This window comes from Carettochelys insculpta, chromosome 6 (genome assembly GCF_033958435.1).
Source record: "Carettochelys insculpta isolate YL-2023 chromosome 6, ASM3395843v1, whole genome shotgun sequence".
Lineage (NCBI taxonomy): Eukaryota > Metazoa > Chordata > Testudines > Carettochelyidae > Carettochelys > Carettochelys insculpta.
The window spans coordinates 34,545,473-34,561,433 of NC_134142.1; the positions used below are offsets into that span (position 1 = coordinate 34,545,473).

The window sequence follows — 15,961 nt, forward strand, 5'->3', positions numbered from 1 at the left end:
TTAACAGGAATCCCTCTTCAGAATGCAGTGGGATATACTTTCCCAGGAAATACTCCTTGCTTCAATATGATGTCATCACTGCACTCATGTTAAATTCAAGTCTGACTGGATAGGCTTATTATTATTCCCTTCTCGTCTTCCCTCACAGCAACCTCCTCTCCTCCTGTTCAACACCACAAGCTGCAGGGGAGTTGAGATTAGGGAAAAGGAAGAAAGTGAATAGCTTAACTCCTTGAAAACTTATGGCATTACTTCAAACTAGTTTCTTAAAACTAAGTCTCATTTTAGGGTCTCTCCCCCCAGGCAAACAAATGACAATTCAACAGGTCTCATGTTATTGGTTTTACTTTCTTCTTGTTCAGTGTTGGACAAAGATTGAGGCATTTACAAATACTTGTGAAATTGATTTTTTAAAACAAATTTCAGGTTGTGTTACTGGCCAGACCTGCAGTTTGGAGTAGGAGAAAATTTAGCAGCTGCATTCTTCATAAAGCTTTGGTTTTCTACATGTTCTCACTTACCTAGGTCTAACCCTGGGAGTAGTAACTATGGCAGCTTCTGGAGGGCAGCTGAGGAGATCGCTTAACAGAGATGGGTCAATATAAACAATTCCAAGCTTGGTTCAGAAGGTTTGCATTATGAACCCCTCTCTTGGCAAGGGAGGACATAGATGAGGAAACAAGGGATGCTGCTACCCCTTCTGTCTTGGACTGGTTTCCATCATATACAGGATTTACAGGTTGGTTCAACCCGCACTATACAAATTGTTCCAGCATCGCTGCTGGAGGGATGTTTGGAGCAGGGGTTCTGACGCAGGCCCAAACAGAGCCGAGTTCCTGATGGTTGAGATGTACCATGGTCGGGAAGCTTGAAGGCTGCAGGACCCCAGCTGCTCCCCTTCCTATTCACTCCCTTGTCAGAGCATGACTGTTCCACGCCAGCAGAGGGTGACTCTCCACTGCCAACAGAAGCGGACAGGGCAGGCTTCACCTCCAGCGTGGTGCCGACCCTTTCCATCTCCTCTTACGGGACAGCCTAACACAGATCGCGTGACTCAAGAGCCAGCCGCTCCTTGCTGGAGCTGAGCGGGGCCCACCTGCCCTTGGCTGGCCCTCAAGCCCTTGTTACCTGGAGCAAGGAAGGATGCAGAATTAGCCTCAACAGCAGAGGTCTCGTAACTGCCACGGGAAACGCAGCCCAAGGGTCTCCTCCCTCCCCAGGCCGGGGCGCTGATGGCATAGGAACCCACAGCCCCATGGCCTTGTGTTGCACCGGGAGGGTACCCCGCAGCCCGCCGAACCTCAGCGTACGCCTCTGCCTTGGGGTAGTCCCGGGCCAGCGCTCCTTGGGCATCTCAAGGGGGCCGGGGAACAAGGAACAGGGCAAGGCCCGTGGCTGGAGCGTGGCCCGTCCCCTTGTCCCCTGTGACAGCATCCACGGGAGAGCCCCCCACCCGGCTGTCGCGGGGCTCTCCCAGCTGCGCTCGCCTGCCATGTGCTGCTGCCGCTCGCAGCTGCCCAAGCGTGTCTCCAGCCGCCAACTCCACCGAGCCCCGCCGCAGCCGCCGCCACCGCCGCCGGGGAAGGGAGCCAGTAAGTATCGCCCCGCTCCTCCCAGCACTCCGGGCTCGCCGCACAAAGGGAGGCGGGGGCGGCTCGCCGCGGAGTGGAGCGCCCCGGAATCCCCAGCCGCTGCTGCATTGGGCCGGGCCGGGCCGGGCTCCCCCCGCCAGCCGGGCTGCGGCAGCGGCCGGCCTCGAGTGAATGAGTTCTCGGCGCGCGGGGCCGGGCCAGCCCGGCGGGGCCGCGGGTGGAGGGCGGGGGCCGTGTGGGGGCGCTTCCCTCTCGCCAGACGCAGCCGCCGGCAGGGGAGGGGAGAGGCCGGGAGGGGGGAGGCTGCCCGCGCTCCCGCCAGCCCCGGGCACCTCGGCGCTGCGCCTCGCCAGCCTGCGAGACGCTCACGTGTGCGCCAGTCGGATGTGTCATGCTGCAGTGGGCAGCCCCCCGCCCCGGCCGGATCCGCCGCCGAGAGACCTTGCGCCCGAGCCAGCCACACCGCGAAGCGGACGCGCCCTCCCGCAGCCCGGTCCCCGCCCCAGCCTGACCCCCGGTTCCCTCCGGCCTGCGCCTGGCAACCCGCGGCTTCCCGCCCCCCGCGGCGCTCAGTCGGACTGCAGCACCGCGGCACAGCTTGGGCCGTCGCGTTAGTCCCCTTCCCGCCCCGGGCCGAAGGGAGCGATGAAATTTCCAATCGAGGCGCCAAGGAAACAGGTGAACTGGGATCCTCAAGGTGGGTGGCCCCGCCGCGCCCCTTCCGCCTGCTCTTCCCGCGCCGGGGCTGGCCGGAGAGTGGCCCGGCGCGGGCGGAGCTGCTCCCTCCCAGCCCGCTCCCCGCGCGCGCGGCTCGTGCGCTCTCCTTCTTACCTGGCTCTCGGTGCAGCTCGGAGGTGCCGCGGGGGGCTGGGAGACCCGCCCGGCCGCGCTGTGATCTCCCCTCCCCCGCGCGGGATGTCAGGGTTTCCGCTGCCAACTCCTCCGGCGGGCGGCGCTCGTGCACCGGGGCATTGTCCGTTTGCTTGCGGCGCGGCTCTTTGTTGTGCCGGTGACCATTGTCTCTGGCGCGCGGGGGCACGGAGGGGACTGTCTGTCTCGCTCCGCTGCCCTCGGCCGTGACTGTCTCTTGCCCGGCGCCTGGGGAGCGGGGGGGTGGAGGGGGGGGCGGAAGGCGACTGCTATGGGTCCCGCCGAGCGGGCAGCAGGGCGGGCACGGCCGGCCACTGGCCCTTCCGACGCGGTACTGCCGCCTGTCCGCAGTCGCTCCGCGCCAGCTGGATGAACTCTGCCCTTAGGTTGCGGCGTGTTGGTGCGGTGGGGGAGGGGAGAGCGCCTACGCCGCTGCGGTGGTTCTCCGCGCAGCGATCCAGGCGCGCGCGCGTGTGAGCGTGTGTGTGAGTGTGTGTGTGTCAATGCTCTCCGCGCCCGCGGGGGTGGGGGGTGGGTCGTGTGAAATCTCCGCGAGAAGTGCCCGCGCGCGGCTCGATCGTGGGGTCTCCTCGGGCGATCCCCAGCAGCTGAGCCCGCTGGAGCTGGAGGTGCAGGTCTGCAGCCAGGGGCTGCTGAGTGGCGCTCGGAGGAACTGTGAAAGGGTGCCCTCGGCTGGGGGTGTTGGCCTTGCTTCTGCCGCTCTGGCTTGATTCTCTGCTACCCCGCCCTGCTGAGCAGCAAAACGGGGCACTGAAAACATTTCTCCTACTTCAGACCAACCACAAAAGACCCATCTCCTCAGGTGAAGAGCTGTGTGAGGTGGTGTCTGAATAATAGAGAGCAATAAGCTTTTGTTTACTACTACCTGGTTAATATGGTGAACACTGAAATAGACACCTAAAAACCCGCCTGTGGTTCACCACCGGAACGTGAGCAACAGTATCTCTTAGCAATACTATCAGTATTTTTATCAGTATTTTATCTAGATTTACCAATAATTCTGATTAGGTTCTATACTATTTTATAATAGTCTGTGCTTATAAGGCATCAAGTGTCCAGAAAGGTTCACTGACTCAAGATAAGACAGTGTAAGAACTTGTAGAATCTGTGTGACAGCATCTTTGGTGGTTTGTTTATTTGCTGCTGTCTCTTGTTTAGAATTTGATCTTACTGATTTTGAAAGAAAAAAAGATCCAGTGACAAATCACACATGGATTTGGGGGCTGTTGCTCTCCTGATGTCATCCTGTATACAACTCCATTATCTGGCAATCAGCTGTGGGGGTGTCTGTCCCTCCAACAAGTGGTAGGCCACAACTCACCAAGTGCCTTCAAAGCCTCAGTTTGCCACATTGGGTGAAAATCAGCCAGCATAGATGGTGTGTTTCTTCCTTCTTGAGTTTAATCCCTAGTAAGGGCTGCATGACTGGGCCTATTGTTTCCCCCAGTAGTACCTACTGACATCAGTCAGGCATCTAGGATACTGATGGATAACAAGGAAGTAAGAAAAAAGAAAAAGGCACATTAATTTACAGCTTTATAACAAACAAAGGAAACGGATAAATGTTAGCCCAGTGAAATGCAAAATTTGGAGGGAAAAACATCTTGGGTCCAATTCTGTAACCTTTACTTGACTACACCCATAATATGCACTCGGTTGAATAGTCCCCATTGAAGAACAAATCATGTGACTAATGGATGCAGGTTTGAATCCATAGGGTATAAATTTGAAAAGAAACTAAAACAAAAATTGCCCATGCAAAAGCTCTAGGTACCCTAACAATTGATTAGATTTACAGTCACAGATATAGTAAGGTCTCAGCGTATGCAACCCCACTCTTACCCAATTAACCCCCATTTCATACTTTATATAGTAAACCCTCGAGATAAGCCAAGGTGGGGCAGGGGAGGAGATCCCCCTGTCAAAGGGAAACAGAGCTGGCAGCTGAGGGCCACCTGGGGCGGGTAGGGGAGCTCCAGCCACTGCTGCACGCCCTGGCTCCAGCCTCTGCCACAGTCCCAGCTCCAGGCACCACCACGCACCCCGGCTCGAGCCTCCATTGCAGCCTGCGTCTCCAACTACCACTGCATGCCCCAGCTCCTCCTACCTCCGCACGCCCCAGCTCCAACTTCAGCTGCAGCCCCTGGCTCCAGCCACCACCATGTGCCCCAGCCCCAACCCCCGCAGACCCGGCTCAACTCAACCCCCCCCGTCCCCTCCTGCAGTCCTAACTCACCCCTGGCTTAACCCCCTTGCCCCCTTCCCACACCCCAACTCACTGCCCAAGCCTGTGACTTATTGCGAATTTCAGGGTACTCAAGGTTTTGCGTGGAACACAACCATTGCATACCTTGGGGGATTACTGTACTGTGTGCAGTGTTGTTGTTGTCGTGTTGGTCCCAGAGTGTTAGAGAGACAAGGCAGATGAGGCTGTATCACCCTGAGTACCTCTCCCAGACCTGAAGAAGAGCTCGGTGTAATTGAATAGCTTGTCTCTCCCACCAACAGAAGTTGGCCTAGTAAAAGATATTACCCCACCCACCCAGTCACAGATTACACCTGAGGGCATTCTGTGCCAAAAAATTGAAAAATCTAAGCAGAATATTTTAAAATTCTGCAAACTTTATTTGTCAGATAAACGTGGAGGATCCAGCATGGCACCGGGGTGCACAGAGGTGGGAGATAACTGTGCAGCTCCCAGCCCCAGGATATAGATTCAGCAGTGAGGCTGCACCCAACCCTGATACTATGCAAGGACTGGGCCTGCCCTAGCAACACCCTGGGGTTCTACCCCTCCATGCCAGGAACAACAGGTGTGCATAGACAGGTTGAGCAAAGGAGGATCCCCAAGTGTGGAGCGGCTTTGTGTGGGGAGATCCAGGAATGGCTTGAGAATGTTCAGTGAGGGGCAGTCTGAGTGTGGGTGGCTCACTGGGGGATTGGTCCACAGGGGCTTGTTTGGAGCTTCAAAGTACAGCAGTAATGTGACTCTGCAGGGGGGTCCAGGTGAAGATAATTGGGGCTCAGCAGGGAAGTCTGGGTGTGGGGAGGATTATTCAGGGGTCAGACTCTGGGGGAGTGGGGCTCAGTGGGGTGGGGATACAGGTGCAGATGGTTTAGGCCCAGTGAAGCGGGGATCTGGTTGTGAGTTGCTTGTTGGGTGGTCCAGAGGGGTGGTGGGACTCAGTGGGGAGGATTCTGAGTTTGCGGGGTGAGGCTCACTGGAAGGGTTTGTGTATGATGGGTCTGGATGTACCAGGTTTGGGTGGATGGAGGAGCAGCTTCCTGTACAGGGATTTTGCTCCCTGTAGTTGAGGAGCGATGCATGCAGAAAGCCAGGGTGGGTGTAAGAGCAGAGTCCTACAGTTAGGGGGGAAATCTGGAGCTGGTGTGCGAGGGAAGAGAAAGTCTCATCTTCCACAGCCCTGTTGGGTCTTCCCCAGTCCCACCTTCTGCTTCACAGATAACTCTCTGCTGCATGCTCTGCACACCAAAAACATACTGCTGGGGCAGGATGCATGACCACTCTTGTGGCTTCCATTTGCTTTCCTGTCAGAAAGTCATTTTTTTTCTGTGGGGATGCAAAGAAATGTGTGGAGGGACATAAATTTTGTGTATGTGCAGTGGCACAACATTCCCCAGGAGTAACGCATGCTGTCCATTTGTTGATCTGCATACGTACGTATATGGAGTTAAGGATATCACTTTCTAGGGCAGGGTAGGCAAAATCCTGCCCAAGGCCCACCAAGCCTTTTAATCTGGCCCACATCTGGCTCTGCAGCCGTGGAGGGGAGAGCTACGGTGCTGCTCTCACCCCCGGTAAAATCTCTCAGGTCCCCTTGATGGTTTCACACACAGCCTGCTCCCCCAGCAAAGTCTCTCAGCTCCTTTTGGGAGAAATGGCAGCTGAGAGCATTTGGTGAGGGTAGGGCAGTGCCGCACAGTTTCTCAGCTCCAATTGGCTGATTTCCACTTACCAGCCAATAGGAGCTGAGAGATTTTGCTGGGGGAAGGCAGCAAGTGAAGTTCAAAGAGCCATATCGAACAACCGGTGGGCTGGGGCTGCTGGCAGGCAGGGAAACCTGGGTTGGGAGCTGTTTCGATAAGCACGTGCTTGCCACAGCCTGCCTCTTGTACCCTCTCCTCCCTGCACACCGGCTCCCTCTCAGACCCTGCACCACCTCCTACGCTCCCTCTCCGGGTCAGAATCCTCTCCTGCACCCATATCCTGTCCCAGACCCTGTATCTCAAAGCCATGCCCCAGGTCACAACATCCCCGCTTCAACCTAACTCCTTCTTAGACCCCACACGCTCTCCTGCACCCCAGTCTCCTGCCCTGAACTCCCTTCTGTATCCTCCTGCCCTTCATCTACCTCCATAGAAAAGTGCAGCCTTTGACCTTTTACCAAATCCTGGAGTGGCCCTCTCCATCAAAAATTATTGCCCATGATGCTCAGAATGGTATTTCCAGAAGCCAAGAGCCTAAGTTAGCCAATAGGAGGTGGTGAGGAGAGTAGTTTAGGCACTTCTCTTGGTGCAGCATTCAGAGCTTTGAAACTTCTCCTGGGGTTAGGTGCCTAAGCCAGGTCTATCCTTTCTCATTAGGAATGAGAGAGAGAGCAAGAGTGCAAGCACACCCATTATTGCCTACAGCCCAGTGGCCAGGGAACTCACCTGGGATCTGAGAGCTCTGCTTGCAAATCCTTTCTCAGCTTCACTTGGAGCAGGGATTGAATTTAGTTCTCCTGTATTCCACAGGAGTGCCCAATCTCTTGCTAGCCCCATGAACATTTAATTAGTTGTATGAATTTGATCCACCAAGAGACCCACCCCAGAATACCCAATAAGTCGGGTGGGGGGCAGTCAAGGCAATCATGTTAAGAGATCACTGGGTTGAAGACCCTGCTTTACTCAGGCAGAGGGGGAAATTTGAAACAAATCTCCCACATCCCAGATGAGAACAATGACCTCTAGGTTATTGTTCCTGATTTGTTTGCCCATTGTCATTCTTTGTGTGAGGTTTGATCCTGTAGGCATTCTCAGAGATCACCTGCTGGATTGGACCTGACAGATGAAATCAGTGGAGGAATGGTTTAGTTGTGAGACCGGGGGCTAAGTAGCTTGGTAGGATGTAAGTGGTTTCATGTGTGCCCACCTACAGAAACTGAGGCTCACTCAGTTTGAGGGAATTTATGCTTGCACAGTTTGAGGTAGTGGCTAATCAGGGATTCTGAGCATCTCAGTGGTAACTACATGTTGGACTAAGGTACCAAAAGTGGCACTGAGGCACATGAGTACCTTTATGGATCTGGAGTACACCTATTTATAGTTCTTTGCTAGCAAGCCAACAACTGGAATATGTCGTATGCTATGAGTGATGAACATTATATTTAGAAACCTACAGTTGTTCCCAAGATAGTTTTATAACAAATTACCCTGGAACGTGTTTTCCAGAAATGACATATATCTTCCAAAGGCCAAGATCTTGTAATGGGGGATTGCATAAATCAGGGAACTGGTTAGGCTCCTGGTTTGAAGCCTGGTCAGGATATTAATACCTTTTAATTAATTAATGCTCAGATACCACAGCGCTGGTTGCACTATAAGTATTTAGAAAGGAAATAAATTGCTATCTAATGGCTCTTTCTTTTGCTTATATGAAATTGGTGTCCTTAATCCACATAGCAAACATCCCTCCCCCAAAGATATCATGAGAAGACTGCTGGAAAGGGCATACAGCTGGAAACTGACAGAAGAGAAAGAGAAGGTGTTTGGCAGACAGCCAATGGGAGGTGGTTCAGTCGCTCAGCCGTAAGGCCAATGAAGTGATGGTTCATGGAAACCTTTGCACCTCTAGGGGATACCTCCAGGGGAGGGGTGACACACAATGATAGTGCAGTGAGGAGTAGTGGTGCTATCACTGCCTAGGCTACATGTGTTTGGTGGATAAACAATATAAGACACTGTTCTGGAACTCTGAACCCCAAGTTTGGAGCCCTCATTTTGACCTTTGACCTGCACCTCTGCCTGGTTTTTCACACTTTAGCAGCTGTAATCACTTAAATTCTGGGACTTGCCCTTTCATTGCTTTGAGGCACTCCATCCTCCATGCCAAGATTTAAACAGGCTGGCAGTTGTAGTGAGCCTTAAAATTCACATTAATGGACATATCAGATGCTTAGATAAACACCATTTGCTGGGGAAGAATCAACATGGCTTTTGTAAAAGGAAATCATGCCTAAGATGATTAGGGGTTTGGAACGGGTCCCATATGGGGAGAGGCTAGAGAGACTGGGACTTTTCAGTCTGGAAAAGAGGCGATTGAGGGGCGATATGATAGAGGTATATAAAATCATGAATGGTGTGGAGAAAGTGAATATAGAAAAATTATTTACCTTTTCCCATAATACAAGAACTAGGGGACACCAAATGAAATTGATGGGTAGTAGGTTCAAAACTAATAAAAGGAAATTTTTCTTCACACAGCGCACAGTCAACCTGTGGAACTCCTTGCCGGAGGAGGCTGTGAAGGCCCGGACTCTATTAGGGTTTAAAAAAGAGCTCAATAAATTTTTGCAGGTTAGGTCCATAAATGGCTATTAGCCAGGGGTAAAGTATGGTGCCCTAGCCTTCAGTACAAGGGCAGGAGATGGATGGCAGGAGGTAAATCACTTGATCATTGTCTTCTGTTCTCCTTCTCTGGGGCACCTGGCATTGGCCACTGTCGGCAGACGGGATAATGGGCTGGATGGACCTTTGGTCTGACCCAGTATGGCCATTCTTATGTTCTTATGTTCTTATGTTCCCAGCCTATTAGAATTCTTTAAGGGAGTCAACAAGCACATGAACAAGGCTTGCCAAAGGCTCTTTAGGAAAGCAAGTGGTCATGGAATAAAAGGAAAGGTGGTCTAATGAATCAGTAGCTGGTTAAAAGATAGGAAGCAAAGGATAAGAATAAATTACCAGATTTTACAACAGGGAGACGTAAACAGTGAAGTCGTCTAAGGACCTGTAATGGGACCACTGATGTTCTTCATATTCATAAATAGTGTGGAGAAAAGGAGTAAAAAGTGCGATTGCAAAATTTGCAGACAATGAAAAATTACTCTAGATAGAGAAGTTCAAAGTTGATGTCGAAAAGTTACAAAGGGATCTCACAGAATCGAGTGCCTGGGCAACAAAATGGCAGATGAAATTTAATGCTGAAAAATCTGAAGTAATGCACACTGGCAAACATAGTCTCAAGTATACATACAAAATGATGGGATTTAAATGAGTTGTCAGTACTCAAGAAGGATATCTTAAAGTTACTGTGTTCATTGAAAACATCCACTCAACATGCATCAGCAGTCAAAAAAGCTAACACAGTCCGGGTGTGTCTACACTTGCATTCCTCTTTCGAAAGAGGTATGCAAATGAGGTAAATCAAAAGTGCAAATGAGGTATAAATTTGCATATTTGGCACCTCATTTGCATATTCTAATTTTGAAAGAGCTTCTTTCAAAAGAAGAAATCCAGTGTCGATGCTGCTCTTTTGAAAGTAAATCCTATCCTTCTTCCCATTAAATAACCAGATAGGAAGAAGGGGCTTTCGAAAACAGGGAGGTCCTTTCGGAGGGTCCCCTTTTCCACAGGCACTGCGCAATTCGAAAGCCGCACTTTTGAATCACCGTGTCTGCCATTATGCTAATGAGGCACTGCATATTCATGGAAGAACCTCATTAGCATCTTTCAAACCCGCTCATTAACATGCCCCTTTGGAAAGGAAGGGGGTTTTGTAGACCCAGCCAGTGTTCGGAACCATTAGAAAAGAGAGAGAGAATACAGTACTAAACATAATGCCACTATATAAATCCATGGTACTTCCACACTTTGAATCCTTCAGGAAGTTCTTGTCATTCCATCTCGGAAAGGATAGATTAGAACTGGAAAAAGTACAACCTAGGGCAGTAAAACTGAATAGGGCTAGGGAACAGCTTCGATATGAGGTGAGATTAAGAAGTCTGGAACTGTTCACCTGGGGCGGGGGGAGATAACTAATAGGGAATATGACAGAGGTTGATAAAATCACAATGGTGTGGAGAAAGTAAATGTTATTTACTCCTTCTTGTAACACCTGAACCGGGGTAACCCATTGAAATTACTGGGCAGAAGGTTTAAAGGAAACAAAAGGAAGTATTTCTTCACACAACTCACAGTCGGCCTGTGGGATTTGTTGCCAGGATATGTTATGAAGGCCAAAAGTATGATGAGGTTAAAAAAGAATTAGATTAATTCATGGGAGATAGGTCTCTCAACGGCAATTAACCAAGATAATCAGGGACACAGTCCTTCGGTTTCCTTAAACCTGGGACTACCAGATGTCGGGATTAGACAAAGGAGGTGGATCACTTGATAATTCCCCTGTTCTGTTTATTCCCCTCTGAAGCACCTTGGCACTGGTCACTGTCAGAAGCCAGGATACTGAACTAGATGGACCAATGGTCCAACCCTGTTTGGTGTTCTTACTATAAAATAAGGAAACATAAATCATGCACAGAATGATTAAAACTATATAGGTATTTCAGGATCTGGTCCGTAATGTCAGTTAAAATTTGGCCCACTCACTTCAGCAGGAACTTGGCTCTTCTCCAGGGTGAAATTAGCAAATTTCTTACCGGTACTATCATATTGCACCCCCTGGGGTGGCGGGGAGAGGCTCAGGACAAGAGGTTGGGCCAGGGGTGTGTGTGTGTGATATGAGAAATTTAAGAAGTAAGAAATATAAGTGTGGGGTGAAGTGTGTGTACATGTGTGTTTGTGTGTGGAGGGGAGGTTCAGAGGAGGGGATTAACAAATCATTTTGTTAACCAGATCTAAAACTGGCACCAATATGATGACAGTGTCACTTTTAGGTATTGATGTTAATGCTCCAAGATAATTTTATTCTGAGTACAGAGAATCCCTCATTTTCCTTTCTTTGCTTCGTCATCTTCTAAAGGGAAATGTCCTTTGGACCAAAGAGGGCTGGATGTGACTCCTTCCAAAATCCGTCAAACACATCCCTGAATTGTTGATGCCCTGCAGCGTGATGCAAACTGTTCTGTCTCCTCCAGGGGAAGAATGTGTTTTCTTTGTGATGCTTCCAATAGGCAGAAGACCAAGTCTTGAGTCTTGAACTTGTAGCTGATAGCACATTGTGCAATCGTTAGACTGCTCAGCTTCTTTTGTATAAATGAAATATAGTAAAATTATAACATTCATTCAAATGACAGGGATTGTAAAAGTCCCTTGAAACTCTGGTTATATGTGCAGTTCCAATGCGACTTTTTGACAATTTGGATCCACTGAGCTGATAGTGTGATTCCTTGGGTTCGCTCATACAGGCACATTTTGTGTAAGGTCTGTTCATGCTGTTTGGGAGACAGCGAGACAGAAGCTGAGTGAGTTCTATAGAGATTAGAGCATTGATTGGGAGTGAGGACTCCTTGATTTTGCTGACTTACTGCAGGATTTTCAGTAAGTCACATAGGCCCAGATCCACAAAGGTATTTGGGCATCTAAACCCAGCTGTAGGCACCAAAGTCCTAGTGTTGGTTCCACTGTGTCCCTAAAACTCCTTCTGGTCATTGTAGGCACCTAAACCAATTTGGAACCAAAGTTTTCAGGGTAAAGGTACTTTTGGTGTGTAAGTTCCTGCCTTTGGCCATGCTCACTGCTGCCTCACCGTAGGTGGCCAGACACTTATCTTCTGCCTAAATCTCATGGTGATTCATAAACCAGGTGAAGATAGACATTCCTCCACCTAAATAGTGTGTGGGCTCTAATCAGGTATGTGTGTTCAGGGGCTGCCTCCTTGATTAGGTCTCATTCAAATTCTGTCTGGAGGCAGAAGTGGTGCCCATTCCTGCAACTTTCAATCCAGTGGCGAGAGCACTCCCCTGGGAGATGGGGAGAAAGGTAGAGGACTCCTGTTCAAATCCTTTCAGGTATGTGCTCTAATCATTGAGCTATGGGATGTTCCAGTGTGGGGAGCGCTGTATCTTCTGTCAAAGCTCTCTTCCACTTTATTTTAAATAATGCAAATGGTGCAGAGGGGCTGGACCATTTGGCAAGAGAGAATGACTGAAGGCTAGGGGTTGGGGCACCCACCAGGGAGGTGGGAGTCCCTGGGTTCAGTCTCCCTTCTCCAATTACTCCATCATTATTGAATGTAGGTCTTACAGTGCTCTAACCACTCTTCTAAAAGTGATAAGATTGGCACCTTCTCCAGTTTTGTGTGGAGCATGACAGGCCCATACATCACCTGAGCTCAGGTGCCAGGTTTCCATTTGTAGATGGCTAAGCAGAGATAGGATTATTCTTACAGCCTGGATTTAGGCTCCTTTCTCTAGGAGAGGGGTCATTTCTTACCATCTGCTATTGGCTAACTTAGGCAGTTCCCCATATAGGCTATGTCTAGACTGCAGACCTCTCAGATGCATTTGCGTATCTTTTTACTGACGGTTCTCAGCAAGTTGAAATGTTGCAACATTTAAGTCCCTTTGTGGATCCAGGTCTTAATCTTTCATTAACTGTTTTTTTCTTCCTTACCTATAAAATGGTGCTTCTAAACACTTACCTATTTGAAAGGGGTGTTGTGAAATATAATTAACCTTTCTAAAGCAATTCGAGGTCCATGGCTGAAAGGAACTGTTTTAATGGAGAACTACTGTGTTATGCTAAAGTGCTACAACAATTTGGAAAGAGCTAAATAGCTTCATTTCTTGCACACTGGATACTCCAAATCACAGCATTTCAGAAGTAGGATTATCTCAACATTTTACAACTCTAGTAAACCACAACCTCTTTTGGAGACACAATTTTTGTTGCTTTTCTTAATGCAGGACTGGATTATTCCTTGCTGGATGGTGGTCGGAACTCTAACCCTAACCCTAACCCTTCGTGCTAGTTAAACTAATGCTGCCTCTAGTGCAAGTACAAAGTGTTGTGATTGCTGCTTTGTACTGACTATTAATTTCAAAGAGGCTGTCATAGTTTGGAGTGGCACACAAACTGTGTGTACCAATTTCAGGGCAGACTGTCACTAAGCAAGGTAGAAAACACAAACTGTTGGTGTGTTCGATACTTAGATTTCACCAACACAGTATCAAATGTGAACTACTGAAGCCCTGTATCAGTATCACCATGGAATTACAGAGTCTCTTGAGGCACATTGGACTGTTTTGCCAGCCAGGCAAGCTGGACTTAGTCATAAATAGTCACACCAAACACCTCAAAATATTCAGGTTTCTCCCAGTCCCAAGAGAGCAGTCACTTATCTGAGATCTGTTTGTACCTTAGATCTCACACCCAAGACAACTCTGGTAGCTAATCCCATAGGCTGTGTCTAGACTAGCCCCAACTTTGGAGGGGACATGGTAATTAGGGTGTTGGGAGATTACTGATGAAGTGCTGCAGTGCATATGCAGCACTTCATTAGGCTAAATCTCCCCCATGGCGACATCGAAGTGTGAAACTTGGAAGTGCCAGCTTGCAGGTCGCCGCAGGTCAGCCATGGGTACTTTGAAGTGCTTGCAATACTCCAAAATCTATTTAAGTCCCTTTGATGTAGTGACCCGTGGCTACACGCAAGCCAGCATTTCAAAGTTTCACACTTTGACCTTGCCACGGGGGAGATTTAGCCTAATGAAGTGCTGTATATGTACGGCAGCACTTCATTAGCAATCTCTCAACACCCTAATTACCATGCCCCCTTCGAAGTTGGGGGCTAGCCTAGACACAGCCATAGTGTACTTAATAAATATTAACTAAGAAAAGGAAATGAGAGAGTTAATTACAAGTTACAGCCATTAGCCCAGGCCTTGTATTATGGTGCATCACAGTGGCCCACTTATTTTTAATAGTCCTCCCTGAAGGGTGGGGACATCTTTCCTCTTTCCTGAGTTTGGAAGTTTGGAGAAGGCAGTATTACAGAATTAAAGAAAACTTACATATTATCTTACATCCAGGGATACAGACATTACAAGTAAGATTAATGCATTCAGCAGTTTACAAGCATTCTATAGAGACTAAACACACCCTTCAAATTCAACACTGTCATGAACAATAGCAACATATAGGTAAATTGGCCTGGTGTCTACCTATGACTTGGTCAGTGCTTGGCTGACATCTACATCCTTGGCAAGAACTAGCAGCCATTCTACAAGTGTCAGAGGCAAAATTAGAAAGTGATTTTTTAACTAAACTGTAAAAATGGAGCTGCTTGGTATGCAGGGGTTCACTTTTGCCTGTGAAGAAAGTGTCTGAAAAAGCCCACTAAAGCTTATGCTCCAAAATATCTGTTAGTTTACAAGGTGCCACAGGACTTCTTGTTCTTATTGAATTCAGTGGCTCTACTTGTATTATTAAGGACAACAGGATTTAGCTTGAGAAGACATTACAATCTATGCTGTAAATACTGTTCTTTCACATTGAAGATGAATATGTATGCAGATCTGACTGTGGGTGGGGCCCTTATCTTGTTTGTTCCAAACATGGCCAGTGTTCGATCTACAGATGTGACCCCGTTATGTTTTGTTTACGTAATTTTGGTTTTCCATGAACTTTTCTGGCTGTCCAGGGCTCTGTGAAGATCTTTGCCATTTCTACTGAAGACGTAATAGAAACCAGCACACTAACTGTCTGTGATCAGTATTCGGAGAGAAAGAAACAACCATGTCTAGAACTTCAGAGTTGAACAGCAGATTCAGCATGTGAATGAGCAGGAACTTCTAGGTAGCTAGAGCTATAACAAGCACCTGGCTGCTTAGGGCTTCATTATTATTACTGCGCTGTATATTTTGGCCATTCAGAGTATATTGCTAGAAGGGCTAGACCTTTTATGGGTTCTGGCTGCAGTAAACACCAGCAAGGGATCATGTCACTTCTTACCCTGTGATTTTGGGTGCCTTACAATGCTTTGTGGCTGGAGCTCCCAGGCTGGGATGCTCACAACCAGCCTACAAGCATACAGGCCACAGCACAAAAAATATGTGTGCTAAACTGCCTTGTTTCAGCTGCTCTGAGCCCAATGGCCTGTCTAGAGGCCTACAGCAGATCCACCAGCCCTGGGTGCAACAAGTGAGGTGACATGTACAGTCACAAACTTCCCCAAAAGCCAAGTGCTGTCCAATCTGCAGCTTTCTTTGGACTGGTTCATTCATTTCCCTGAAGACACAAAAACACATCACAATTTATTGACTTAACATCTCCTTTTAAACACTGCACAGAGCTGCTTTATAGTAAAATAAAAGGAGTTTATTCACAATTGGATGTCGATTACATGATGCTAAGTACAAGGAAAACAGTAAAAACACATCTAATAGGAGTGGTATAGTGATAGGATTAGGAGGTGTTGAGGAAGTGACTGAGGCAGTGACAGCACTGATAAATAGGGAGGAAAGCTTACATGGGGCCTTGCAGGTACTGAGGAGGAGTTTGAATGTGATGTGGTAAAA

At 48.8% G+C, this 15,961-nt stretch overlaps 1 protein-coding gene across 1 annotated transcript in view; it reads left to right on the forward strand.

The window, feature by feature from the left end:
- The first annotated feature begins 2,237 nt into the window (after positions 1 to 2,237).
- The window catches only part of KCNK10 (potassium two pore domain channel subfamily K member 10), a 92,362-nt gene continuing 78,638 nt past the window's right edge, over positions 2,238 to 15,961 (forward strand). Inside the window, exon 1 of the mRNA XM_074998775.1 lies at positions 2,238 to 2,289. Within this exon, the coding sequence (XP_074854876.1) occupies positions 2,238 to 2,289 (52 nt within the window). The remainder of the gene's footprint in view (positions 2,290 to 15,961) is intronic.